The sequence below is a fragment of the Sapajus apella genome, unplaced genomic scaffold (genome assembly GCF_009761245.1).
Source record: "Sapajus apella isolate SASKATOON/1434 unplaced genomic scaffold, GSC_monkey_1.0 scaffold11, whole genome shotgun sequence".
NCBI classification, from domain to species: domain Eukaryota; kingdom Metazoa; phylum Chordata; class Mammalia; order Primates; family Cebidae; genus Sapajus; species Sapajus apella.
This window is the reverse complement of record NW_022436951.1, coordinates 5,561,309-5,587,551: the sequence shown is the minus strand read 5'-3', so window position 1 is coordinate 5,587,551 and position 26,243 is coordinate 5,561,309. Positions and strand designations below refer to the sequence as shown.

The window sequence follows — 26,243 nt, the reverse complement described above, 5'->3', positions numbered from 1 at the left end:
TCAGGAGGCTGGAGTGCAATGGCGCGATCTCGGCTCACCGCAACCTCCGCCTCCTGGGTTCGGGCAATTCTCCTGCCTCAGCCTCCTGAGTAGCTGGGATTACAGGCACGCGCCACCATGCCCAGCTAATTTTTTGTAGTTTTAGTAGAGACGGGGTTTCACCGTGTTGACCAGGATGGTCTCGATCTCTTGACCTCGTGATCCACCCGCCTCGGCCTCCCAAAGTGCTGGGATTACAGGCTTGAGCCACCGCGCCCGGCAATCCTAAAATTTTTAATTGGCAAACTAAAATTGTATACATTTATCATGTAGAACATGATAAATATATTTAACATGTTTTGAAACATGTACTTAAATATTTTTTAAAATAACAAAATCTATAACGCTGAGTGCTAATATAGATAGAAAATTTCTTTCTGGGGGTTGATAAACGTTCTGGAATTAGTATTAATAGTTTCATAGCCTTATAAATACACTAACAAACACTAAATAGTACATTTTAAAATGATGAATTTTACAACATGGGAATTGTAGCTCAAGTTTTTAAAAATTTTAAAAATCCATAATGCTAATGGTATCCCAATATTAACGTGATTATACCTGTGTCCTGGCTGTTGCACAGGACTTACTACTTGAGGATGAATCTTGAAAAATGAGTTCCAAGACCAGTTTTCCTGAGAACTACTATCTCGAAACATTTGAAAAATAGGTACCACCAATGAGTCTTGATCTGTTATTTTACTTCCATCAGCTGATGCTGAAATAACTTCAGGTTGAAGACTGTATACACCATTTAAATTGTCAGCTACCATTTTGAGTAAATAAAAACAGGCTAAAAGTTTCTCTGAGAATAACTGACCCTTCTGTTGCTGAGTCAGCAAAAGTTTTATAGTATTTGAGGTTAGCTTTATCAAATGCCCCACATCTTGTTTGTATCTTATATCCCAGTAACGGATTGATAAACACTGATGAAAAAGTTGAAAGATACAAAGTATCCATGCATTATGTCTTGAGCTTTTGTTTAAAAAAAGGTCAAATTTGGGAAAAGGACATTTTATAAATTGAAGAATGTAAAAAAAATGAGTGATACAAACTACTATGTAATTTAACATTAAATTTTTTTCTGTCACAGTTTTTGAAATTCCTATAGTCCATGCTGCAAGTAGATTTTTCTGGATAGAATGCAGTACTGTAATGGTTCTATCTGTCTCCTCACTATCATCCTTTGCATGTATCGTATCAAACATAGATGCAAATTCCAATCTTCCTTCCTTGATACTACTATACAGCAGATCATCTCTTTTGTTCCAAAAAGGAAATAAGTTGTCTGGAAAGTGTCTGTCTTCATCAGTTTCTTCTGCTTCAAAATCCTAAAACATGAGGGGAAAAAATGATACTTAATACCATTTAATATCTTATCAATAGAATCTCTTTAGTGTTCTTAAATTTCTCTTTCCTTTTAACAAGAGAAAAACAAAATATGTTTCTTGGAATAAAGTCATAACTGTTCAAAGTAAATAAAATACTGCTACTAAGTACCTGAAAATCTGCTGTATTTTCATTTAAATTCATTGTTTCTTCTGCCTGCAAGAATTTGGGGACAGTAAAAGCAGCTGAACTTTCATTTCCTTGGTGTTTTAACAGACTAAACCTTAGGGAATTCAGTGATCGCAAGTTCAGTCCTTTGCCTTTTGGCTAAAGAAGAAAAGATGAAAAATTTCCAAGAGGAAAATGTTATCTGTAATTATATTATAAGGAATTAAAAATTCTATAGATGACTGTATACAATTCAAGGACACTACCATCAGTAAAGCTTTAAATTTGAAAAGAAAAAGGCAACTTTTCCTAATGATATAAAAAAGCACTATACCTTAGACAATATCACACTCTGATATATTTTCTCAAGCCTCTGGGCTGAATCAAGTAGAAGTGATCTCATGTGCACTGATGGAGACAGGTTATCAAGAAATCGAAGGGTTGTGACCATATATCCATCAGATATAACGAGGTAGGGTAACCGTGAGTGTGCTTTTATAGAAAATCTCTGTCTCATAGGGTCAGTATCAGAAGCTGATGAATCTATAGAATTATTTGAATCTTGAAATGTAAACTGCTGTGGTCTAGTAAACAAACACCAAAATACAAGAATCAATAAGAGAGATCTTAAGAAAATAATGTTTTTCAAAAAAAAAGAAAAAAGTTATAGAACAATGAAAAAACAAGCAGATGAATGAAACACACAAAAATATTAAATATGTATATATCTCTCAGGTAAAATAATAGTAATTAAGATAAAATAATATATAGGCTCATATGTTTTAAAATTTTCCTAAATGGTAGCATTTGCTCTATTTTGTTTTTACTCTATATATAACCTATTTCAGAAAATAATTAAGGCAGTTTATTTTTACTATTAAAGAAAATTAAATAGTTAACTTTCCTCTTACTATATATTTAAATATGCTTATACAAATACAATTATGAGCTATCAGTATACTTTTTATTAAAGCGGAGAAAAAAAAAGTTGAGAAGATTTGGAGAAAATGGTGGGGAGTAAAATTTTACCTGTTTAAATTTGATTTTCCACTTAAACATACATATTTACTGTTATTATGATGTACCTGATTCTTATTACTTAATAGCACTCCTTACTAAAGTTAGGTCTTTACAAATATAAAAGAAACAAATCATCAAAGTATAGTGTAATTTTTTTTTCTGGTTAGGCAACTATTCAAATATAGACTTTTTATTAGCCAAATGACAATAGAAAATTGGTAATTACAGAGCATACACACCACAAACATCTGTAGAATCATTAAAAATTATGCCTAACATGGAAAGATGTAAAAGATATGCTGTTAAAGCAAAAATGAAAAATAGTAAACAGGATATATCACATAATTTATCCAGTTTTTTAAAAAGAAACTAATACTGCTATTATCATCGTTATGTGAATATTTTTAAAATTTGGGGGACAACATACTAAAATGTTAATAATTGTTATCTCTGAAGTATAAGATTACAAGTATTTAATTTTCTACATCATTTAGTTTTGTAACATTTGACTGAGTTTTAAAATAAATAATGAATACTATACTTTCATAATCAGAAAACAGGCACCAAATATTAATTTTAAACAATGAGAAAATTCTAGTCAATTATGAATTAGACCATAACAAGGAAAAATACTTTCACTGCAGAAAGTGACACATTTTTTCATTAGCATTACCTATTGCTAAAAATTGTGTCTTTTTTTGCTAAATATAATCAAGGAAACACCCTATCTCAGTTTCCTTTCTATAAAGCAAAAAGATTAGATTAATTTCAAAGGTCTTTTCCAATTTGTGTGTCTTGTAAATAGTTATGCATATGTGTCTAGCAACATATAATCAACATCAATAACAAATATTTACTGAGCACTAACTTTATGCCAGACTGTGCTGATTTATAATTATATATTATCTTACTTCATTCTCTCAACCCTAAGAGACAATTATTGTCACCCTCATTTTATAGTAAAAGAAACTGAGGCTTCAATAATAACTCTTCTACAGGACTGGAGATCAAAAGAAATTTTTAAAAATAAAAAAATTGGCCGGGCACAGTGGCTTATACCTATAATTCCAGCACTTTCGGAGGCCGAGGCGGGTGGATCACCTAAAGCCAGGAATTCAAGACAGCCTGACCAACATGGTGAAACCCCATCTCTATTAAAAATACAAAATTAGCCAGGCATGGTGGTGCCTGCCTGTAATCCCAGCTACTTGGGAGGCTGAGGCAGGAGAATCACTTGAACCTGGGAGGTGGAGGTTGCAGTGAGCTGAGATCGCACCATTGCACTCTAACCTGGGCAACAAGAGAGAAATTTTACCTCAAAAAAATAAATAAATAAATAAGAATAAGGATAAGAATAAAAAGTGGAAAAAAAAAAAAAACTAACCTAAAGTCATACAACTAGTAAGTAAAAGAACCACTACGTGAATCTTGATCTGACTTCAAAGCCAAATTGCTACTTCATCTCACAAGTAAAAATTTTATGACACATGCTATGCATGTAATGAAGTATCACATATATCCCATAAATATGTAAAATATTATGTATAAATAAAAAAATAATTTTTAAAACAACAAAAATTAAAATACGGCTAAATCCTAGAGTTTTCTATCCATTTCTGGTAACATTTTCCCTTTGGGAAAAAAGTAGATAAATCCATTGATCAAGTTAATTTTGAGTTATTAATTTTCTAAGTGCTCTTTTTTAATAATATCATACTTTTATTAATTTTTATATCAAATAAGATAACTTTTAGTGCTATTAAATATTTAAATAACTTATACTTACATAGTCACAATGTCAAATTTTCACCAGGATTAAGCCACAGAAAGAAACAGAAAAAAACTATAAATAAGAAACAGATATTGAGATGACAGACTCAAAGAAAGAGTAAGACAATTTGAAAGATGAAAATTTTTTAAATACACAGTAAAAGTAATATGAAAGAGAAAAAAATTCTATGAACAAATTAACATAACTCAAATGTCTCACCTATATGTTATTAGTGGATGAAGAGGAATAAATTCTGCTGGCCCAAATTCTATAGAGCAACCAAATGTAATCAATGTTAGCAATTCACCTTGGCAGGTCAATAAAACCAGAGAGCCACGTTTTAACATACAAGCCAGAAAAAGACTATCATGCGTCCAGCTGATATCACCTACCCAGTAGGACCTATAATAAATAAGAGACAACATGTTTAAAAAGACACTTTACAATGTCTATGACCATTTAAAATGGGCTGTACCAAGCAGAGGTGTGACAGTTCAAAACATGAGGGCAAAAGAATGACTAGTAGTAGGCAATTGCCATATACATTTCATGAATTTTACTTCTTAGAACAAAGGAGTTTGTTCATAAACATCTATTTTAACAATATTCCAATTAGAAATTCATAAGCAATTAAAAAATGAAAATATTCAGTCAGGCATGGTGGCTCAAGCCTATAATCCCAGCACTTTGAGAGGCCGAGGCAGACGGTTCACCTGAGGTCAGGAGTTCAGGAGCCTGGCTAACATGGTGAAACCCCATCTCTACAAAAATACAAAACTTAGCTGGGCATGGTGTCAGGTGCCTGTAATCCCAGCTACTGGGGAGGCTGAGGCAGGAGAATGGCTTGAACCAGGGAGGCAAAGGTTGCAGAGCGCCAAGAGCCCACCACTGAGCTCCAGCCTGGGCCACAGGGGGAGACTCCATCTCAATAATATCTCAAAAATACATATATATGAAAATATTTCTAAAAAACTGAGCTTTTTAGTCACTCACATATTAGAATGAATTTTAATTCTATTAGAGTCCACAACCAAGATCTACTGATAGATTTCAAGACCACATCTGTCCTCTCTGAAGGCTATGAGTCCCTCTCAACAGGAGACTCCCTTTTCCCACAGCTCTAATTGTTACTACTCCTTAACTATTTGGTGACTTTTTTAAATTTTATTTTTATTTTTTAAAATTTTAGATTTTAATTCCTTTATTACCCTCTTTTCGCAGGTATTGATATCTGGTGATATTAATGTTTAATAAGAACAAACAGTAAGGTCATCCTCAGAAAATGACAGACATTCTAAATCAAAGAGACCATTGAACTGAGACTAATACTTTCAAAGTATTATGAATAATATGAATTAGAAATTTATTAGGAGAAAGGAACTTGTGGAGAGTAAAAGAAAGAGGCAGGGCTAGATAAACCTGAAAACTCTGGAAATTCATAGAATAGCATGGAAAAGTATTCAGAAAAGGAAGTTAGAAGCTCTAAGAGGAAATCTTCCTACTTAGATCCTGGTGGTAGCTCATGTGCCATCCCAAATTTCCCCTATGTTTCTACTGACTTATATGTAGAGGATGCCAATTTTGTTTAAAAGACTAGGCTCGGCTAGGCTCGGTGGCTCATGCCTGTAATCCCAGCACTTTGGGAGGCCAAGGCAGGCAGATCACAAGGTCAGGAATTCAAGACTAGCCTGGCCAAGATGGTAAAACCCCGTCTCCAATAAAAACACATAAAAATTAGCCAGGCACGGTGGCGGGTACCTGTAATCCCAACTACTCGGGAAGCTGAGGCAAAGAATTGCTTGAACCTGGGAAGTGGAGGTTGCAATGAGCCAAGATCACACTACTGCACTCTAGCCTGGGCGATAGGGTAAGACTCTGTCTCAAAAAAAGAAAAAGAAAAAAAGACTACACTGTCTCAGCCAGGTGCAGTGGCTGACTTCTGTAATCACAACATTTTGGGAGGCTGAGGTGGGAGGATTGCATAAGGCCAGGAGTTCAAGACAAGCCTGGGCAACATAGCAAGACCCTGGCTCTACAAAAAAAAAAAAAAATAGGAGTGGTGGCATGCACCTGTTGTCCCAGGAGGTTGAGGCAGGCAGGGGGATAGCTTGAGCCTAGGAGTTTGAATGGGAGAAAATATTTGCAAACTATGCATCAAACAGCTAATACCAAGAATATACAAGGAACTAAGACAACTCAACAAGAAAAAAAAAAAACCTCATTAAAAACACTGGGCAAAGAGACTGGGCACAGCGGCTAACATCTATAATCCCAGCACTCTGGGAGGCCAAGGCAGGTGGATCATAGTGAAACACTATCTCTACTAAAAATATTTAAAAAAAAAAAAAATAGCTGAGTGTGGTGGCATGTGCCTGTAATCCCAGCTATTCAGGAAGCTGAGTCATGAGAATCGCTTGATCCAGGGAAGAAAAGGTTGCAGTGAGCTGAGTTCGAGACACTGCACTCCAGCCTGGGGACAGAACAAGACTCCATCTCAAAAAAAAGAAAACTGATCAAAGGACATGAATAGAGATTTCTCAAAAGACATACAAGCAGCCAATAAACATATGAAAAAATGCTCAACATCATTAATCATCAGAGAAATGCAAATTAAAATAACAATGAGACAGTATCTTATACCAGTCAGATGGCTATTACTGAAATGTCAAAAAACAACATGTTGGCAAGGATGCAGAGGAAAGGGAACATGTTTCTCATGAGAACATGAGAAAAGGGAACAAACTTGATTGGTGGGAATGTAAATTAGTACAATCATTATGGAAAACGGTATGGCAATTTCTCAAAGAACCAAAATAGGAACTAACATTCAATCTGGTAATCCCACTACTGGGCATATACTCAAAGGGAAAGAAATCATTGTATCATTGTATCAAAAAGATACTTGCCGCGATCTCGGCTCACCGCAACCTCCGCCTCCTGGGTTCAGGCAATTCTCCTGCCTCAGCCTCCTGAGTAGCCGGGATTACAGGCACACACCACCATGCCCAGCTAATTTTTTGTATTTTTAGTAGAGACGGGGTTTCACCATGTTGACCAGGATGGTCTCGATCTCTTGACCTCGTGATCCACCCGCCTCAGCCTCCCAAAGTGCTGGGATTACAGGCTTGAGCCACCGCGCCCGGCCGATACTTGCACTCTTATGTTTATCACATCACTATTCACAATAGCAAAGATATGAAAATCAACAGAACCATCATCAACAAAGGATTAGATAAAGAAAATGTGACGTGTGTATATCTATGTACCACAGAATGCCACTCTGCCATAAAACGAATGTAATCCCAGCACTTTGGGAGGCCAATGCAAGCGGATCATGAGGTCAAGAGATCGAGACTGTCTTGGCCAACTTGGTGAAACCTCATCTCTACTAAAAATACAAAAATTAGCCGGGCATGGCAGTGAGCACCTGTAATCCCACCTACTTGGGAGGCTGAGGCAGGAGAATCTCTTGAACCCGGGAGATGAAGGTTGCAGTGAGCAGAGATTGTATCACTGCACTCCAGCCTGGTAAAAGACTGAGATTCCATCTCAAAAAAAAAAAAAAGGAAAAAAAAAACACAAAGGAAATCATGTCTTTTGCAGTAACATGGATGGAACTGGAGGTCATTATCCTAAGCAAAATCACTCAGAAACAGAAAGTCAAACACTACATGTTCTAACTTATAAGTAGGGACTAAACAATGGGTACACATGGACATACAAAGTGGAATAATAGGCATTGGAGACTTTGCAAAAGATGGGAGGGGAGTGACGGCTGAAAAACTACCTATTGGGTACAATGTTCACTATTAACATTAAAAGCCAAGATTTCACCACTACACAACATATGCATGTAATAAATACACACCTGTACCCATTAAGCACATTTTTTAAAATTTGTTTTAATTTTTTTTTTCCTTTTTACATCTTGTTTATTCCAGACCAGCCTTAACAGCATGATGAGTGTTTACAGTGAAACAGGAGACTATGGCAATGTGAAAGTCAGTGGTGAAATCCTTCTCCGTATAAGCTACTGCTACAAAACTGGTGGGCTATACATTTTTGTCAAGAATTGCAGAAATCTAGCCATAGGAGATGAAAAGAAACAGAGGACGGATGCGTAAGCATATAGCATGTTCGTCAGACTATTTCAATCACTGCCTTTTTTGTCTGTGTGTTTCTTTTTCAAAAGAATCTTAGCATTCTTCCTGATTCAGTCTTCTCAGAGAGTTGATTGTCACCTTCCTCCTATACCACACTTCTAAATGTTCTCTGAAGCACATGTATACTGGTTGTGTCCTTGGTTAACTGATTTTTTTTTTTTTTTTTGGAATTATAAAAAGTAAATTTTAGTAAGTCAAAATAGGCAGGCTCACACTGGAAGACTAATATTTCCTTTTTCCTCTTTTTTTTTTTTTTTTTTTTTTTGGAGAAGAGGTCTCACTCTGTTGCCCAGACTGGAGTGCAGTAGCACAACTGTGGTGAACCTCAACAGCCCAAGCTCAAGTGATTCTCCGACCTTAGCCTCCCATGTAGCTGTTACTGGTACTACAAGTGCATAACACCATGCCTAAGTTTTTTTATTTTTTGTAAAGGTAAGATCTCGCTATGTTGCTCAGGGTGATCTCAAACTTCTAGACTCAAATGATTCTCCTGTCTCAGCCTCCCAAAGTGTTGGGTTTACAGGTGTGAGCCACCGTACCAAGCCCAATATCTCCTTTATTTTTTTTTATAGCATTTTAGGTTTTGGGGTACATGTAAAGAACATGCAAGATTGTTGCACAGGTATACACGTGGCAGTGTGATTTGCTGCCTTCCTCCCCCTCACCTATATCTGGCATTTCTCCCCATGCCGTCCCCCCCAACTCCCCACCCCCCGCTATCCCTCCCTATTTCCCTCCAACAGATCCCAGTGTGTAGTGTTCCCCTCCCTGTGTCCATGTGTTCTCATTGTTCAACACCCACCTATGAGTGAGAACATGCAGTGTTTGATTTTATGCTCCTGTGTCAGTTTGCTGAGAATGATGGCTTCCAGGTTCATCCATGTCCCTACAAAGGACACGAACTCATCATTTTTGATGGCTGCGTAATATTCCATGGTGTATATGTGCCACATTTTCCCTGTCCAGTCTATTATCGATAGGCATTTGGGTTGGTTCCAGGTCTTTGCTATTTTAAACTATGCTGCAATGAACATTCATGTGCATATGTCCTTATAGTAGAACGACTTATAATCCTTTGGATATATACCCAGTAATGGGATTGCTGGGTCAAACGGAATTCCTATTTCTAGGTCCTTGAGGAATCGCCACACTGTCTTCCACAATGGTTGCTAATATTGACAATGGGGTGTTAAAATCTCCCACTATTATTGTGTGGGAGTCTAAGTCTCTTTGTAAGTCATTAAGAACTTGCCTTATGTATTGGGTGCTTATATATTTAGGATCATTAGCTCTTCTTGTTGCATTGATCCTTTTACCATTATGTAATGTCCTTCTTTGTCTCTTTTGATCTTTGTTGCCTTAAAGTCTATTTTATCAGAGACGAGAATTGCAACTCCTGCTTGTTTATGCTCTCCATTTGCTTGGTAAATCTTCCTCCATCCCTTTACATTGAGCCTTTGTGTAGCCTTGCATATGAGATGGGTTTCCTGGATACAGCACACTGATGGGTTTTGGCTTTTTATTCAATTTGCCTGTCTGTGTCTTTTGATTGGGGCATTTAGTCCATTTACATTTAGGGTTAATATTGTTATGTGTGAATTTGATACTGCCATTTTGGTGCTAGCTGGCTGTTTTGCCCATTAGTTGATGCAAATTCTTCATGGTGTTGATGCTCTTTACCATTTGGTATGTTTTTGGAGTGGCTGGTACTGGTTGTTCCTTTCTGTGTGTAGAGCCTCTTTCAGAAGCTCCTATAAAGCAGGCCTGGTGGTGATGAAATCTCTGAGTATTTGCTTGTTCATGAAGGATTTTATTTTTCCTTCACTTATGAAGCTTAGTTTGGCTGGATAGGAGATTCTGGGTTGAAAGTTCTTTTCTTTAATGATGTTGAATATTGGCCCCCACTCTCTTTTGGCTTTTAGGGTTTCTGTTGAGAGATCTGCTGTGAGTCTGATGGGCTTCCCTTTGTGTGTAACCCGACCTTTCTCTCTGGCTGCCCTTAGCATTTTCTCCTGCATTTCAACCCTGGTGAATCTGAAGATTATGTGCCTTGGGGTTGCTCTTCTTGAGGAATATCTTTGTGGTGTTCTCCGTATTTCCTGGACTTGAATATTGGCCTGCCTTGCTAGGTTGGGGAAGTTTTCCTGGATAATATCCTGAAGAGTTTTTTCCAGCTTGGATTCATTCTCTTCGTCACATTCAGGTACACCTATCAAGCATAGATTAGGTCTTTTCACATAGCCCCACATTTCTTAGAGACTTTGTTCATTCCTTTTTAGCCCTTTTCTCTAATCTTGTCTTCTCGTTTTACTTTATTGAGTTGATCTTCGACCTCTGATATCCTTTCTTCTGCTTGATCAATTCGGCTGTTGAAACTTGTATATGCTTCGCGAAGTTCTCGTGTGGTGTTTTTCAGCTCCACTTATATTCCTCTCTAATTTGTCCATTCTCGTTAGCATTTCTTCAAATCTTTTTTCAAGGTTCTTAGTTTCTTTGCATTGGGTTAGAACATGTTCTTTTAGCTCACAGAAGTTCCTTATTACCCACCTTCTGAAGTCTGACTCTGTCATTTCATCACATTCATTCCACACACACTCCAGCCTTGTTCCCTTGCTGGTGAGGAGTTGTGAACCCTTGTAGGAGGAGAGGTGTTCTGGTTTCGGGTGTTTTCATCCTTTTTGCACTGGTTTCTTCCCATCTTTGTGGATTTATCCACCTGTCGTCTTTGTAGTTGCTGACTTTCAGATTGGGTCTCTGAGTGGATATCCAATTTATTGATAATGAAGTTATTTTTGTTTCTTAGTTTTCCTTCTAACAGTCTGGCCCCTCTGCTGTAGGGCTGCTGAGGTCCACTCCAGGCCCTGCTTGCCTGGAGATCACCTGCAGCAGCTGCAGAACAGTAATGGTTGCTATCAGTTTCTTTTTCTGCTCTGTCCCAGAAGGATACCCGCTAAGTGTCAGTCTGATCTGTCCTTCATGAGGTGACTCTTTGGATATATGGGGGTCAGGGAGCTGCTTGAGGAGACAGTCTGTCCTTTACAAGAGCTCAAGTGCTGAGTTGTGAGCTCCGCTTTTCATTCAGGGCTGCTGGGCAGGTACGTTGAGGTCTGCTGCAGAAGAACTCATAAACACCTTTTTTTTTTACCCCAGGCGCTCTGTCCCAGGGAGTTAGGGCTTTATTTATGAGTTTCCATTGTGCTGCTGCCTTTTTTTCTTTTTCAGAGCTGCCCTGCACAGCAAGGAAGCAGCCTAGTCACTGTCTGGCTGCAGAGGCTTTGCTGAGCTACTGTGGGCTCCACCCAGCTGTCATGTGAACTTCCCTGCAGTCCTGTTTATATGGGTATAGTTAGAACTGTCTCAGTATTGGTGGCCCGTCTCTATAATGGCAGACTCTCGCAGTAATGGCAGGTTGCCTCGGCAATGGCGGGTTGCCTCAGCAATGGTGGACTACCTCCGAATTGGTGGAGTGCCTCCCCAATGGCGGACACCCCTCCCCAACAGAGCTGGACTGTCCTGGGTTCAACTGTGAAACTCTCAATCCAAAGAGTTTCTGATTGCTGTTCTTTTGTGGGGGTGGGACCAGCCAGGCCTGATCACCTGGCTCCCTGCCTCAGAGCCTTTGTTTTTTAGTTGAACGACTCTATCCCAGGTGTTCCAGTCGCCTGTTGAGAAGGCGCCTGGGTCTATGTGATTTCCCCTGCAGCGACTCACGGCTCCGGCTTAAACAGCGGCGCTGAGATTCGTCGGGCTTTTTTTGTTTGTTTTTGCCCAGGATTCTCCTGGCCTGGCTCCCTGTTAACGACCCCTTTTTAGGTCAGATGAATGGGCGACTGTGCCTTCCCGGGCTCCAATCGCCAGCTAAAAGGGCACCCAGACCAGTGTATTTTGTACGGAGAACTGCCGTGCCAGGGCGCCGCAAGGGCCAAAACAGCCGCGGGGACCTAAACGGCCGCACCGGCCAAAACAGTCATGCTGGCCACCCGTGGGGCTCCTCTGCCTGGGAATCTCCTGGTCTGTGGGCAATAAAAATCCGTCTGGAAATGCGGCGTCCACTCACCCTCTGCGCTTTCACTGGGAGCTGCAAGCCTGAGCTGTTCCTAAATGGCCATCTTGGATCTGTCAATTTGTTTTAATTTTTAAAGACTATAAACCCCCCAGGCTGGTAGAATGCTTTTTGGCAAGAAGAAAAAAAAAAAAAAACCCAGGCTCTCTGACTAAATAATGTTCTTTCCAAACAAGGCTTTTTCATTTCAGCCTCTCCAATTCAGCCCAACATTTCTCTACTTACTCATGATTAAACTCCTCCTAAGAAGACACAGAAAGAAATGAAAGAGAAAAGAAAGTATGTTATGTTCTACCCCACCAGACATTTCCTTAAAGTATTTAAGGCCTTCCTTATATAAAGCAACTTTTAGTGGGGGCATGGTGGCTCAGACCTGCAATCCAGCACTTTAGGAGGTCAAGGTGGGAGGATCACTTAAGACAAGGGGTTGAAGACCATCCTGGTCAACATAGCAAGATCCTGTTTCTACAAAAAAAATTTTTTTAATTAGCCATGTACAGTGATACACACCTGTAGTCCCAGCTACTAGGAAAGCTGAGGTAGGAAGGGCTGCTTGAGCCCAGGAGATCAATGCTGCAGTGGGCTATGATCACACCACTACACTCCAGCTTATGCAGCAAGTAAGACCCCATACCGCTCTCTTTTTTCTTTTTTGTGAGACAGAGTCTCCCTCTGTCAACCAGGTTAGAGTGAAGTGGCAAGATCTCAGATCACTGCAACCTCCGCCTCCTGGATTCAAGCAAGTCTCGTGCCTCAGCCTCCCAAGTAGCTGGGACTATAGGCACATGCCACCACGCCTGGTTAATTTTTTTTTTTTAGTAGAGACAGCGTTTCACCATTTTGGCCAGGCTGGTCTTGAACTCCTGACCTCAGATGATCTGCCCACCTTGGCTTCCCAAAATGCTGGGACTACAGCCACACGCCACCACGCCTGGGTAATTTTTTTTAGTAGAGACAGGGTTTCACCATATTGGCCAGGCTGGTCTTAAACTCCTGACCTCAGATAATCCGCCCCCATTGGCTTCCCAAAGTGCTGGGATTTACAGGCGTTGAGCCACCGCACCCAGCCTTTCTTTTTTTTTTTTTGAGACAGGGTCTTGCTCTGTTGCTCAGACTCAGACTGGAGTGCAGTGGTGAGATCATAGTTCACTGCAGCCTTCATCACCCAGGCTCAGGTGATACCCACTCTCTCAGCCTCCCAAGTAGCTGGGACTACAGGTGTGCATCACCATGCCTGGCTAATTTCTTTTCATTTTTTAGTAGAGACGAGGTCTCACTATGTTGCCCAGGCTGGTCTCAAACTCCTGAGCTCAAGTGATCCTCCCACCTTTGTTTCCCAAAGTGCTAGAATTACAAGTGTGAGCTACCACCCCGACAGAGACCCCATCTCTTTTAAAAGAAAAAAAAAAAAAAGACAGACAAAAGAGATCTTACCTAATAAGTGCAGTTGGCACAACGGGACTCTTGTTACTACACCCTTTAAGGCTACCACAGAGAGTAACAAAATTCAGTGTGTTTATAAATAATACCTGAGTTGCCTAGAAATGAAAAAAAGGACAAGAAAACTATTAAAATTATTTTACTGTAATCATTCTTTACAATTCTAGTGATACAGAGATCTATCATTTTATTAATAAGCTATGTAGGGAGTATTTCCTGACTGGCAATGCAATATTGATCCCAACAACCTTTGCTCTTTTATGTTCTACCTTAAGAACATTAGTTACCACACTACTCTTCTTTCCTCTTTTTCCCTTATTCTTTTTTCATTTCTGAAAGCCAAGTTTTGAAAGTTATGGCAGCTAATTTAAATAACTTTACCAATCCACAATGTCAAGTTAGATTAAACATCTCCAACTTAAAGAACATAAAGTAGGATGGCCACAGTGGCTCACATCTATAATCCTAGCACTTTGGGAGGCTGAGGTCGGAGAATTGCTTGAGCTCAGGAATTCAAGACTAGCCTGGGTAATATGGCAAAACCCCATCTCTACCAAAAAATACAAAAATTATCCAGGCATGGTGGTACAAGCCTATGGCCCCAACTACTTGGGCGGCTAAGGTGAGAGGATCACTTGAGCCTGGGAGGTCGAGGCTGCAGTAAGCCATGATCACACCATTGCACTCCAGCCTGGGTAACAGAGGGAGACCCTATCTCAAAAAAAAGAATATAAAGGAATGTTAAGAAAAAAAAATCTCAAAACTGGAATAAACTTCTTTTATAGATTACTTTCTAAGATATTTACTGACCTTGGGGTCTTTCTGATTAAGAGTTACTGCCAGAGTAAGGCCATCTCTTGAAAAGGCAGAAATTAGAGATCCTCTTGACTTTACTGATTCACATTTAGGAATTAGACTGCAGAGATGACAGTCTTGTTGAGCCCAGTGAACATGGTATGGCAATGATCTAAAAAGGTAATGAAATAATTAAAAGTATAGTAATGTTTAAATTTATATATAGTTCATTACAAAAATTAAAGGATCCACCCTAAAACCTACATGTGTACTTAGGGAATATTGTAGAGACTATGTTAATCCATTGTGTTGTTGTAAAGGAATACCTGAGACTGAGTAATTTATTAAAAAAAAAAAAGTGGGGCGGGGGGGGTTGGCAGGGCGCAGTGGCTCACACCTGTAACCCCAGCACTTTGGTAGGCTGAGACGGGCGGACCACTTGAGGCCAGGAGTTTGAGACCAACCTGGCCAACACAGTGAAATCCTGTCTCTACTAAAAATACAAAATCAGCTGGGCATGGTGGCAAGTGCCTGTAATCCCAGCTATTCAGGAGCCTGAGGCAGGAGAATGGCTTGAAGCCGAGAGTTTGCAGTGAGCCAAGATCATGCTGCTGCACTCCAGCCGTGTGACAGAGTGAGACTCTGATAGCGTGGTGGGCGTGGTGGCTCACACCTGTAATCCCACCACTTTGGGAAGCCGAGGTGGGCGATCATCTGAGGTCAGGAGTTCAAGACCAGCCTGGCCAAAATGGTGAAACCCTTTCTCTACTAAAAAAAAAAAAAAAAGAGAGAGAGAAGGGGTTAATTCAAGTTCATAGTTCTACAGGCTACGCAAGCATGGCATCAGCATCTCCTCAGATTCTTGTGAGGGCTTCAGGAAGCTTATAACCATGGCAGAAAGGAAAGGGGGAGCAGGATTTTCCCAAGAGAGGGAGCAAGAGAGAGGAGGATGATATTCCAGACTCTTTCAAAAAACCAGATCTCCTGTGAACTCAGAGAAAGAACTCATTCCTGTAAGCAGAACTCCGCGTCATTCCTGAGGGACTTGCAGCCTTGACCCAAACACCTCCCACCAGGCCCCATCTCCAAACATTCCAACATTAGGGATTATTTTCAACATAACACTTGGAAGGGATGAATATCCAAACTATATCAGAGACCTTTCAGAAGTCTGCAACAAAAGAGCAGCTCCCGGTTAGGTAAATAAGTTCAATATTAGACTTTTGTTAGCAGAGCCATGTTTTTATAGCCAATGCCAAATATATTATACCTGCTTCCACTAAAAGTTTGGATAAACATATTTCTACATAATACCAAACATTTTTACAGGGATTTAAAAAGTAGGTCAGCAGTTCAAGATCAGCCTGGCCAATATGGTGAAACTCATCTCTACTAAAAATACAAAAATTAGCCAGGAGCAGTGGCGCATGCCTGTAGTCCCAGCTACTCAGGAAACTGAGGCAGAAGAATGGCTTGAACCTGGGAGGCAGAAATTGCAGTGAGCTGAGATTGCACCACTGCACTCTAACCTGGGCAACAGAGCAAGCCTCCATCTCAAAAAAAAAAAAAAATTTATCATTTTACTAAACCTTACTTAGGCATTGTAAGAAAATAACACATATTTTCTATTTTATTAGGCTTTTTAGAATAAAATTATTTTTAATTAACACTCAAGCATTTAAAAGGTACAATAGCAAATCAAAACACTTATGTCTCTTTTAAATTTCAATTGAATTATTTTCCAAAATAGTTACTTTTATAGTCTTAGAGAAGCAAAAACATAGTTTGTCTTATCTTTTACAAGTTCCCACTTCAAAGAGAAACAAGACAAAAACAAGATAAACTTTCTGGATTAATCATCTAGAAATAAAAGAGAGGAAGAAAAGCATTTATACAGCCTCAGAAATTGAAACTCACAATAACATTTACAAATGTTATTGCATGTATATGGATCAAAAAATAATAATGTTTAAAACGGGATAGAAAATAAGGAGCCAGGTATGATGGCTCATGCCTGTCTGTAATCCCAGCACTTTGGGAGGCCAAGGCAGGAGGACTGCTTGAGCCCAGAAGTGCAAGACCCTGTCTGTTAAAAAATAAAAATTAAAAATTAGTCGGGCCGGGCGCGGTGGCTCAAGCCTGTAATCCCAGCACTTTGGGAGGCCGAGGCGGGTGGATCACGAGGTCAAGAGATCGAGACCATCCTGGTCAACATGGTGAAACCCCGTCTCTACTAAAACTACAAAAAATTAGCTGGGCATGGTGGCACGTGCCTGTAATCCCAGCTACTCAGGAGGCTGAGGCAGGAGAATTGCCTGAACCCAGGAGGCGGAGGTTGCGGTGAGCCGAGATCGCGCCATTGCACTCCAGCCTGGGTAACAAGAGCGAAACTCCGTCTCAAAAAAAAAAAAAAAAAAAAAAAAAATTAGTCAGGCATGGTGGCACACACCTATAGTCACAGCTACTCAGGAGGCTGAGGTGAGAGGACTGCCTGAGCCCAGTGATTCAAAGCTGCAGTGAGCTATGATTGTGCCACTGACCCCCGGCCTGGGTGATAGAGCAAGACCCTGCCTCCAAAAGAAAACAAAAATCAGTAAGAAAATAAGGAGCAAGAAAACATTTATCTCACCTTATAGATGTAAATACATTCTCATGCCACCGAATTGCTAGAAATGTTAACTTCAGGCACTCCCCAGAATAAAAAGTAAATGAACACAGGCAGCAGTCTCCAAATAACTGTAGATAAATTTAATGTATTTTAGTATGAAATTAATCAAAAAATAAATCAAGACACAAAAAATATATAAATATATTCATCATAAACTAGTAAAAAATATTGAGATCTTCCTTTTTCTTTTTTATTTTTAACATTAAGGTAAAGACTAATTAATTTTTTTCTGAGCCAGAGGCAGGTCTCAAATGGGTAATCAGGTTGTGGCTAATGGTCTTAAAAAATACTGACATTTATTGTGGCTACAAATGGAAACATTCTTATATTTATTTTTCTTTTTATACTTTTATATTATTTAAATTAGGGCACCACGGGGCTAGGGGGGACAATAAAATTTTAAAATGCAATTTCTAACAATAGTGGTTTAGATAATGAAATGTTGGTCCATACATACAAAGAATATCAAACAGCTATTTTAAATGTTTTTTGTTTTTTTAAAGTTCATGAATCTGTATTTCCCAGTTAAATGGTGTGTTTAGTATGACCAGTTCTAGCTTGTTAAATTACCAAACAAGCTATAATTTTAAATCAAGTCTAGAGAAAAGGAGTTCTAAGTTAAAACTACTTTTAATAAATACTTTTTAAAAGTGTGACCCAAGAAATACAAAATATATTTTCCATACAAGAATTTCACAATTACTGTGACAATTTATGGTGACTAAGATGTATAGTTATACCATTACATACTCTGCTAATCAGCTTACAGATTAAGTCTGAGACTGACTTTACCTCGTTTTTTATAAAAACAGCATTCACTACAGCTTCTTTATCTTCAGTGGAAGGCAAGAGAACTGCTTCTTCAGGTATGACCTGGGACCACTGACCCACCAATGAAAGGCTTTTAGAAGCCAAGATATTCTTTAATTCCAAATATTCCCAAAGAAATATGCATCCAGAAGGTGTTATGAGCAGAATTCTTTTCCCATTTCCAGATACATACAAGTATGGTCTCAAAGAGCTTGCTAAAAAAAAAAAAAAAAAACTAATTAAACTTCTGAAGTCTGAATTCCCCTGAGAAAAGTATATAATTTAGGTATTCTTACAATAAGAAACCCAAATAATGTTACCATTCAGGATTTCAAAACTAAGGCACTAGCAAAAAAATTAAAAATACAATCCAGGCACAGCAGCTCCTGCCTATAATCCCAGCACTTTGGGAGGCTTAAGGAGAAGGACTGCTTGAGCCCAAGAGGTCAAAGCTGCACTAAGCTATGCTCATGCTACTGTACTTCAGCCTGGGTGACAGAACAAGATCTTGTCTCTAAAAAAGAAAAAAAAAAAAAAGTACAAAAAATAGCAACATTTATCAAGTACTTATTATGTGATATTAGAAACCTATTATTATTACAGATATGTTAGGCATGTCAGAATTTTCTTCTTCAAGTTGAGTCTCGGTATCACAAACACGACCAAAAATAAACACACACACATACACACACATATATATACAGAAATATATATACAAGCAGATATACATATGCACATATACAGAAATATATTTTCAAGACAATAACAGAAAAATGTTTCAACCTCTTTTCCTATTTCTCCTAGTTAAACCAATTTAACAAACAAAGAATTCCCACCTACTGTAGCTTTGATCATTTCCTTAGGCTTTTCAGTTATTGGTATAGTTTTCAAACAATCTTGATCTTTGTTCCAAAGAAAAAGCTCTCCTGTAATGAGTATCCCAGCCAGCCAGGCATCTGTTTCCAAAAATGAAATGAAATACTTCTAATACCTTCCTTAACATCACCCTTAGTTATTAAAAAAATACATTTTTAGCCATTTGAAAATATCAGTACTACTTAACCATTACTGGACGTTGTTAGGACAATAACATCCTTCAACAAAGGTTGCAGACTAGGAATTTTCTTCTTTATCTTTCCTGATAGCAAATTAATTTCATTTACAAATTTATCATCCAAAAGAAAAACAGCTTCTTTTTCCTAAGAGAAGAAACATGTGAAGGATTCAAGAGGTGCCAGAAATTAATTCAACCTACTGCCTAAATAATCTCAGAAACGAAAGCGACATTTAAGAAAGATTATCCATTTCTACCACAAATCATAAAATGAAAATTAAGCTTGATGCTCTATAGTAACCTGAACATTTTTAATTCTATTTTAAAATACCTCATTGGAACTACTAGGTTAGGTGACCTAATAGTTATATTTCAATTTCTTCGAAGCTTAAAATTATAGGAGTGTCTTCCAATTCTGCTAGCCAAAGCTGGGTTGTCTGTTTAAATCTTTTTTTTTTTTTAAGAGCTGAGGTCTCACTTTGTTGCCAAGCCTAGAGTGCAGTAGATATTTATAGGCACTATCCCACTACCAATAAGCATGAGAGCTTTGACCTGCTCCGTTTCTGACCTGGACCAGTTTACTATTCTTAGGCAACCTGGTGGTCATCCCAGCCCCTCCATCCCAGGAGGTCAGCATATTGATGCTGAATTTAGTGCAGACACCTAACTGGTACAGCACACTGCTGGCCAGAATTCCTGGGCTCAAGCAATCCTCTCACCTCACCCTCCTGAGTAGCTGAGACCACAGGTGTGTACCACTGTACCTGATTCTCATCAATTTTAACAGTAGTATGGACAGGTTTTTTACTTACTTATTTCAATTAAAATAGATATAGCTTCTGAAATTCATAAACCCGTGACTCTGCTCATTTTTTATTACCTAGAAAAAGTGAGCTGTTTTGAATTAATCTTGTTTTCATATATTCTAAGACAGTGATTTTCAAAGCAAAACTGAGCTAGCAGCATCAGCAACACCTTAGAACCCATTAGAAATACAAAATATCCAACCCTACCACATACCTAATTAACTTTGAAAACTTTGGGAGTGGGGCCCAGCAATCTGTGTTTTAACTACCTCTCCAGATAATTCTGATATATTGTAAAGTTTGAGAACTCCTATTCTAGGGGAGTTAATTAGTGGCATAATTTCTCAAAGGAAATTTAACACTTTATTTCAATAATCATTATACATACAGTAGAGTTGCCTACATCCCCTAAAAGGGGACTCTATGTCATATATTATGAATGGCATTCCTGGATTATTAACGTATTGTGGCCCAGTTCTTCCATTCTAGTTCCAAGAACACTTTATAGAACAATCATGAAAACCACAACAAGAGGAAACACTTCATCGGCTGTTCCGGTAAAGGAAAGCTCAGGAGATTAAATATTCCCTTTTGATATATGCCATCTCAACTTAACTTAAACTTGACTTAAACATAATGTGAAAAATATATATATATTTGTAAAGTCTTCTTCTAAACAAACCACTTAACATTCTGGAAAAGCTAACTTGTTCATTATAATGAAAACACATACACAAAATCCTGTTCAGTGTACAGGTAGGTGATCCTCCTGTATATCCTCTCCAGTAAATAACGTTTTATTTATTTAAGATCATAGAACACTCCTATATTACAGGCAAAACACACATGCAACATATATAAAACTGGTACTGCACGAATTTAAAAAAAAAGGAAAAAAACCTACCTTTCCCAACCAGGAGACACGTGGCCATGGTCTTTTCTGCTTAATGCTTGTTGATGTCAAAATTTCTAATCTTACCTCCATGTTTGTTAAGATATCAATGACCAATTAGATAAAAAGTCTCAAGATTCTGTAAACAATAATAGTAATAATAATAACAAGTGGTCCATAATATTCACTTTTTTTTTTTTTTTTTTTTTTTGAGACATAGTTTTACTCTGTCACCCAGGCTGGAGTGCAGTGGTGTGATCTCAGCTCACTGCAAACTTTCACCTCCCAGGTTCAAGCAATTCTCCTGCATTAGCCTCCCAAGTAGCTGGGACTACAAGCATGGGCCACCATGCCTGGCTAATTTTTGTATTGTTTTTCGTAGAGTTGGGGTTGACCATGTTGGCCAGGCTGGTCTCGAACTCCTGACCTCACGTGATCCGCCCACCTCGGCCTTCCAAAGTGCTGGAATTACAGGCGTGAGCCACCGTGCCAGACCTAAATAGCTGTTTTTTAAAAAAGTAAAATAGCATTAAAAGAAAAACTAGTCAGAGACAGCACACAAAGATTTTTTTTTTTTTTTTTTTTTAATTAAAGATGGGGTTTCACCCTGTTGGTCAGGCTGATCTTGAACTCCCGACCTCAGGTGATCTGCCCGCCTTGGCCTCCAAAGTGCTTGGATTACAGGCTGAGCCAACACGCCCGGCCAACAGTACACAAAGATCTATCAAGATGCTAGCTATCAGCCAGCACGGAGGCTGAGGTGGAAAGATCGCTTGAGAACAGCGGAGTTCTAGCCTGCAGCGAGCAGTGATTGCGCCTGTGAGCGCCAATGCACTCCAGCGTGGGCAACGTAGAGAAAACTCCGGCTCAAAAATAAACAAATAAAATTACAAATAAAATAAATTCTTTTACAAGGATTAACCAAATACAAGAGGAACGCCGGCATTATAAAAGCATCATTTGCAGCTCCTCATGAAATAAATCCAGTCATTGTATCAGTGCTGCTAAAATTATTGAGTGAAAAAAGACTGGGAACTTTATGTACTGACATGCCCTAAATCCACTAGTCACTCTTAAAATTGCTAACAGTGAGGGAAATTACACGTTCTATTCCTATGGATCCTGCTCGAGAAGCCTGGTAGTCAGGCGGGAGCTGGGGCGCTCGAGTCCGGGGCCGAGGTGTGGCCGGAACCTGGCACCGCCCACGCCGGCCGGGCGACCCCGTCAGCCCGCGACGCCAGGAAGCTGGGGTAGGCCCACAGCGAGGACGGGCCCCGACTGGGTAGTGGGGATAGACTAGGGCCGGGTGCGGCGGAGACGGCGCGGGAGGAGGGAGGTCGCCGACCTGCCCCACAGAAGGGTGCCTGAGGGGAGACCGAGGACCCCCGGGTCCAGGGGCGTAAGTGGAGGCTAGGGTCGCGGGGGAAGGAATCAGCGGGCAGTTACCTCCGCCAGGGGCAGGGCCCGGCAGGTCGGGAGCGGGGAAGGCGCGGCGAGGCAGACTGCTGGTGGTGGAGACGCCAGGCCGACGGCCGCGAGCCCAGTCGCCCGCCCTGACGCGAGCCTGCGTCCTGGCGACGGCGGATGGCGGGCAGGGGGGGCGCGGGTGCTGCCACGGCGCCTGCTCAGAGCTGGTCGGGAGCGCCGGCGGCCCTGCTCTCAGATACCCCCGCCCGGGTCCTCTGAGCGGCCAGCCGCAGCCGCCACCACGCTCCTCGCCCCTACTCCCGCGCGTTGCCCTCCTCAGCTTCCGCAGCGCCCCCTCAGTTCACGCCTCCCAAGCGTTCCTCAGACGCTCCTCCTTTGAGTGCAGGCATTGGGCGGGGCTTTGCCGGGAGCCGCCTAATAACCGACCAATCGGGAACTCAAGGGCTGCGCCTGCCTAGTGGGGACCCTGCACAGACCCGAAAATAAAGGGGTTTTGTTCCGCCCTCCCCAGTTGAAGCGGGCACCTGGGAACCCTGAAGAAGTCGTTTTCCGAACTCACCGTCCTAAGGATTTCTTTTCCTTACTGTTGTCACCTCCTTCGCCCTGTTCTTATGACTAACTGGAACAGTGGTCGCAAGCGGGCAGCCCGAGAGCTCTGCTCACCTGGAAATGCATTTTTGTGTAACTTAAATGTGAAGGCCGCAGGCAGTGGCCTGCTGTCCTCCTCCACCTGCGCCCTTCTTCACTGTTTATGTGACTGGCCTGTTTCTGAAGCCAGGACCTTGTCACCCTTGGCTAGGCCAGGTGTGTTCTGCACAGCAAGTGTCCCTGCCCTCTGCACTGGTTAGCTAGCTCCTAGGTTGGTTTATTTTAGCTGTTAAATAAGCACCACAGGGTAGGAGGACTTCTGGCTACAGCAGGACCACAATTACTCCTGGTCTCTGGGAGGGATAAGTGGCAGCTGGCATTCTGGAAGCTCAGGCCCACTTATCTCAGAGGTTATAGATCTGAGGTGGTTTAAATCCACCCGCAAATCACGAACATTTTACACAAACCGTGTTAGAGTTAGCAGAAACGTCTCACACAGAAAAATTTGGGAACTGAGAAATCCTAACGTATTCCTACAATTCCGTGTTCCCATTGCTAGGTCTTAAGATGTGAAAACAATGGGATAACTGAGACTGATTTTGACGTGTGACCATTAGACCTAGAAGTATCGGTGTGATTCTGGAGTTGAGTGCTCCACACATTTATTTATTTATTCATTCATTCATGCCTTTTTTTCCCTTCTCTTCCTCCTCCTCTATTTATTCTTTTAAAACATGGAAATGGGCCGGGCACGGTGGCCAACGCCTGTAATCCCAGCACTCTAGGAGGCCGAGGCGGGCAGATCACATGAGGTCAAAAGTTTGAGACCAGCCTGACTAGCATGGCGAAACCCCGTCTCAACTAAAAATACAAAAAAAAAAAAAAAAAAGCCGGGCGTGGTGGTGGATGCCTGTAATACCAACTACTACAGAGGCTGAGGCAAGAGAATCGCTTGAACCCGGGAGTCAGAGGTTGCAGTTAGCCTAGATCGCACCATTGCACTCCAGCCTGGGCAACAGAAGGAGACTGCATCTCAAAAAAAAAAAAAAAAAAAAAAAAAGTATGGAAATGTATCCTGCAATGTTTGCTGTAAAAAATAATGTATGGAAATTACTACAGTTTGCTAAAATAAAAATCATTGAGCACTTATGTGTGTCAGACGCTATGCTAGGTATAAAGAGGGGAAGACGATATTATCCCTATTCAAGAAATTCACACACATTTAAGTTACAGGGCAGCCTTAGATTCAGAGCTATATTAAGTCCCCCAATTAAAAAAAAAGAAAGAAAAAAGTTACAGTGCAGTCATAAATGCCATGATCACAGTATGTACAGGTCCATTTTCTCTATCTGGGTGTTGGGAGGTCCAAACATAAGCTAAGTTTTGAATGAGGAATAGTTTCATTTTGAAGCACATCCATTTTTCGATGCCTCTGAAGCTGTCTAGTGAACAATTAAGATGCACAGTTCAGAAGCTCAATGGGAGGCTTGTGAATACAGAATGTGTAAAATAAGCATCAGTCTCCCCTTAACCCTGCTCTGCACTTTTTAAGGGTCACCTCTCTTTAATATATATTGGTAAGTAAGACATTTTGTGGAGGATAGGAGGATACCAATTCTTCTTTTTTGTTTTTGGTTGTTGTTTTTTTTTAACAGAGTCTTGTACTGTTGCCCAGGCTGGAGTGCAGTGGCACAATCTCCACTCATTGCAACCCCAACCCCCCAGGTTCAAGTGATTCTCCTGCCTCAGCCTCTCCTGAGTAGCTGGGATTATAGGCACCTGCCACCATGCCCAGCTAATTTTTTGCATTTTTAGTAGAGACAGGGTTTCACTATGTTGGCCAGTCTGGTCTTGAACTCCTGATCTTGTGATTCACCTGTCTCGGCCTCCCAAAGTGCTGGGTTTACAGGCATGAGCCATCATGCCTGGCCAGGATACCAGTTCTTATGAGAGAATGTCAGAGGGGTAGAAGAGATCCAAGAGAAAGATTGACAAGTTAAAAAACTGATTAAGGTCAAATAGAAATAAGCCTGAGAATTTCTCCATCAGATTTAGTGTTTAGTAGGTATAGCTATAGTGCCAGATATATAATAACTGAGGTCTTCTTGAAAGCATATAGCAAAATCAAATCTGATTAGCTTAAGCAACAGAGGTGATTTATTGTAATGATTCTAGGTTATCTGACAGACTGTGACTATTCTCTCTAGCATGGTCCTATCCAATATAAATTTCTGTAATGATGAAAATGTTCTATGTCTGCTCTAATATGGTAGCCATTAGCCACAAATGCTATTGAGCATGTGAAATGTAGCTAGTGCAACTGAGACCCTGTAAACTAAGATTCCAGTCAAAGAGAAGGGAAAAAACAGGGAGCTTGCCCACAATCTTTAAGACCTGGGCCCAGAAATAGTACACAGTATTTCTGCTTACATTCCACTGGAGAGATTTTAGTCACATGATCACACCTAACTGCAAGGAAGCTGGGAAATGTAGATTAGGAGTGTACCCAGAAAGACTGAGAAAATGGTTTTGATAGACAACTAGCAGTAGTCAGAATACAAAAAGTAATAATACAGATTTCCTGCTTTCAAGAATATCACAGGTTTATGGGAGACAGATGAAAATTTTACTACCAATGAATAAAGAACATGCTGTACAAACCCAAAGAAAACAGTAGGTATAGTTTGGATATTTCTTCCTGCCCAAATCTCATGTTGAATTGTAATTGCCAGTGTTGGAGGTGGGGCCTGGTGGGAGGTGACTGGATCATGAGGGTGGATTTCTTGTGAATGGTTTAGCACAGCTCCTTGGTGCTGTCCTCATGATAGTGAGTTCTCCTGAGACCTGGTTTAAAAGTTTGTGACACCTCAGGAGGCTGAGGCATGAGAATTGCTTGAATCCAGGAGGCAGAGGCTACAGTGACCTGAGATCATGCCATTGCACTCCAGCCTGGGCAACAAGAGCAAGACTCTGTTTCAAAAAAAAAAAAAAAAGAAAATACATTTTGACTCAGTAATCTTGGGTAGGACCTTGAGATCTCCTAGGTGATGCTGATGCTACTGGCCCATAGACCATATTTTAAGCAGCTGTAGATTTAGCAAATATCACAAAAGGAATGACATTTGAGTTGCACCTTTGTAATATAGCGTAGTGGTTAAAAATCTAGCTTTTGGCTGGGCGTGCTGGCTCACGCCTGTAATCCCAGCACT

The 26,243-nt window shown here is 40.2% G+C and overlaps 1 protein-coding gene across 5 annotated transcripts in view; it reads right to left on the bottom strand.

Annotated features, from left to right (window-relative positions):
* CPLANE1 (ciliogenesis and planar polarity effector 1) overlaps nt 1-22,777 on the bottom strand; it is a 162,439-nt gene extending 139,662 nt beyond the window's left edge. For 3 of the 5 annotated variants that reach the window (XM_032278933.1, XM_032278934.1, XM_032278935.1), the window contains exons 1-12: nt 22,465-22,776; nt 21,031-21,157; nt 19,330-19,465; nt 19,103-19,222; nt 18,249-18,481; nt 17,418-17,524; nt 14,804-14,960; nt 13,988-14,091; nt 4,547-4,729; nt 1,871-2,120; nt 1,540-1,695; nt 601-1,370 (exon numbers count right to left, since the gene is read on the bottom strand). In XM_032278933.1, the coding sequence (XP_032134824.1) occupies nt 601-1,370; nt 1,540-1,695; nt 1,871-2,120; nt 4,547-4,729; nt 13,988-14,091; nt 14,804-14,960; nt 17,418-17,524; nt 18,249-18,481; nt 19,103-19,222; nt 19,330-19,465; nt 21,031-21,111 (2,297 nt within the window). In that variant the 5' untranslated portion in view covers nt 21,112-21,157; nt 22,465-22,776. Of the gene's footprint in view, nt 1-600; nt 1,371-1,539; nt 1,696-1,870; nt 2,121-4,546; nt 4,730-13,987; nt 14,092-14,803; nt 14,961-17,417; nt 17,525-18,248; nt 18,482-19,102; nt 19,223-19,329; nt 19,466-21,030; nt 21,158-22,464 lie in introns of all 5 variants that reach the window. The other 2 variants (XM_032278936.1, XM_032278932.1) reach the window with 2 other exon arrangements.
* Nucleotides 22,778-26,243: the final 3,466 nt, after the last annotated feature.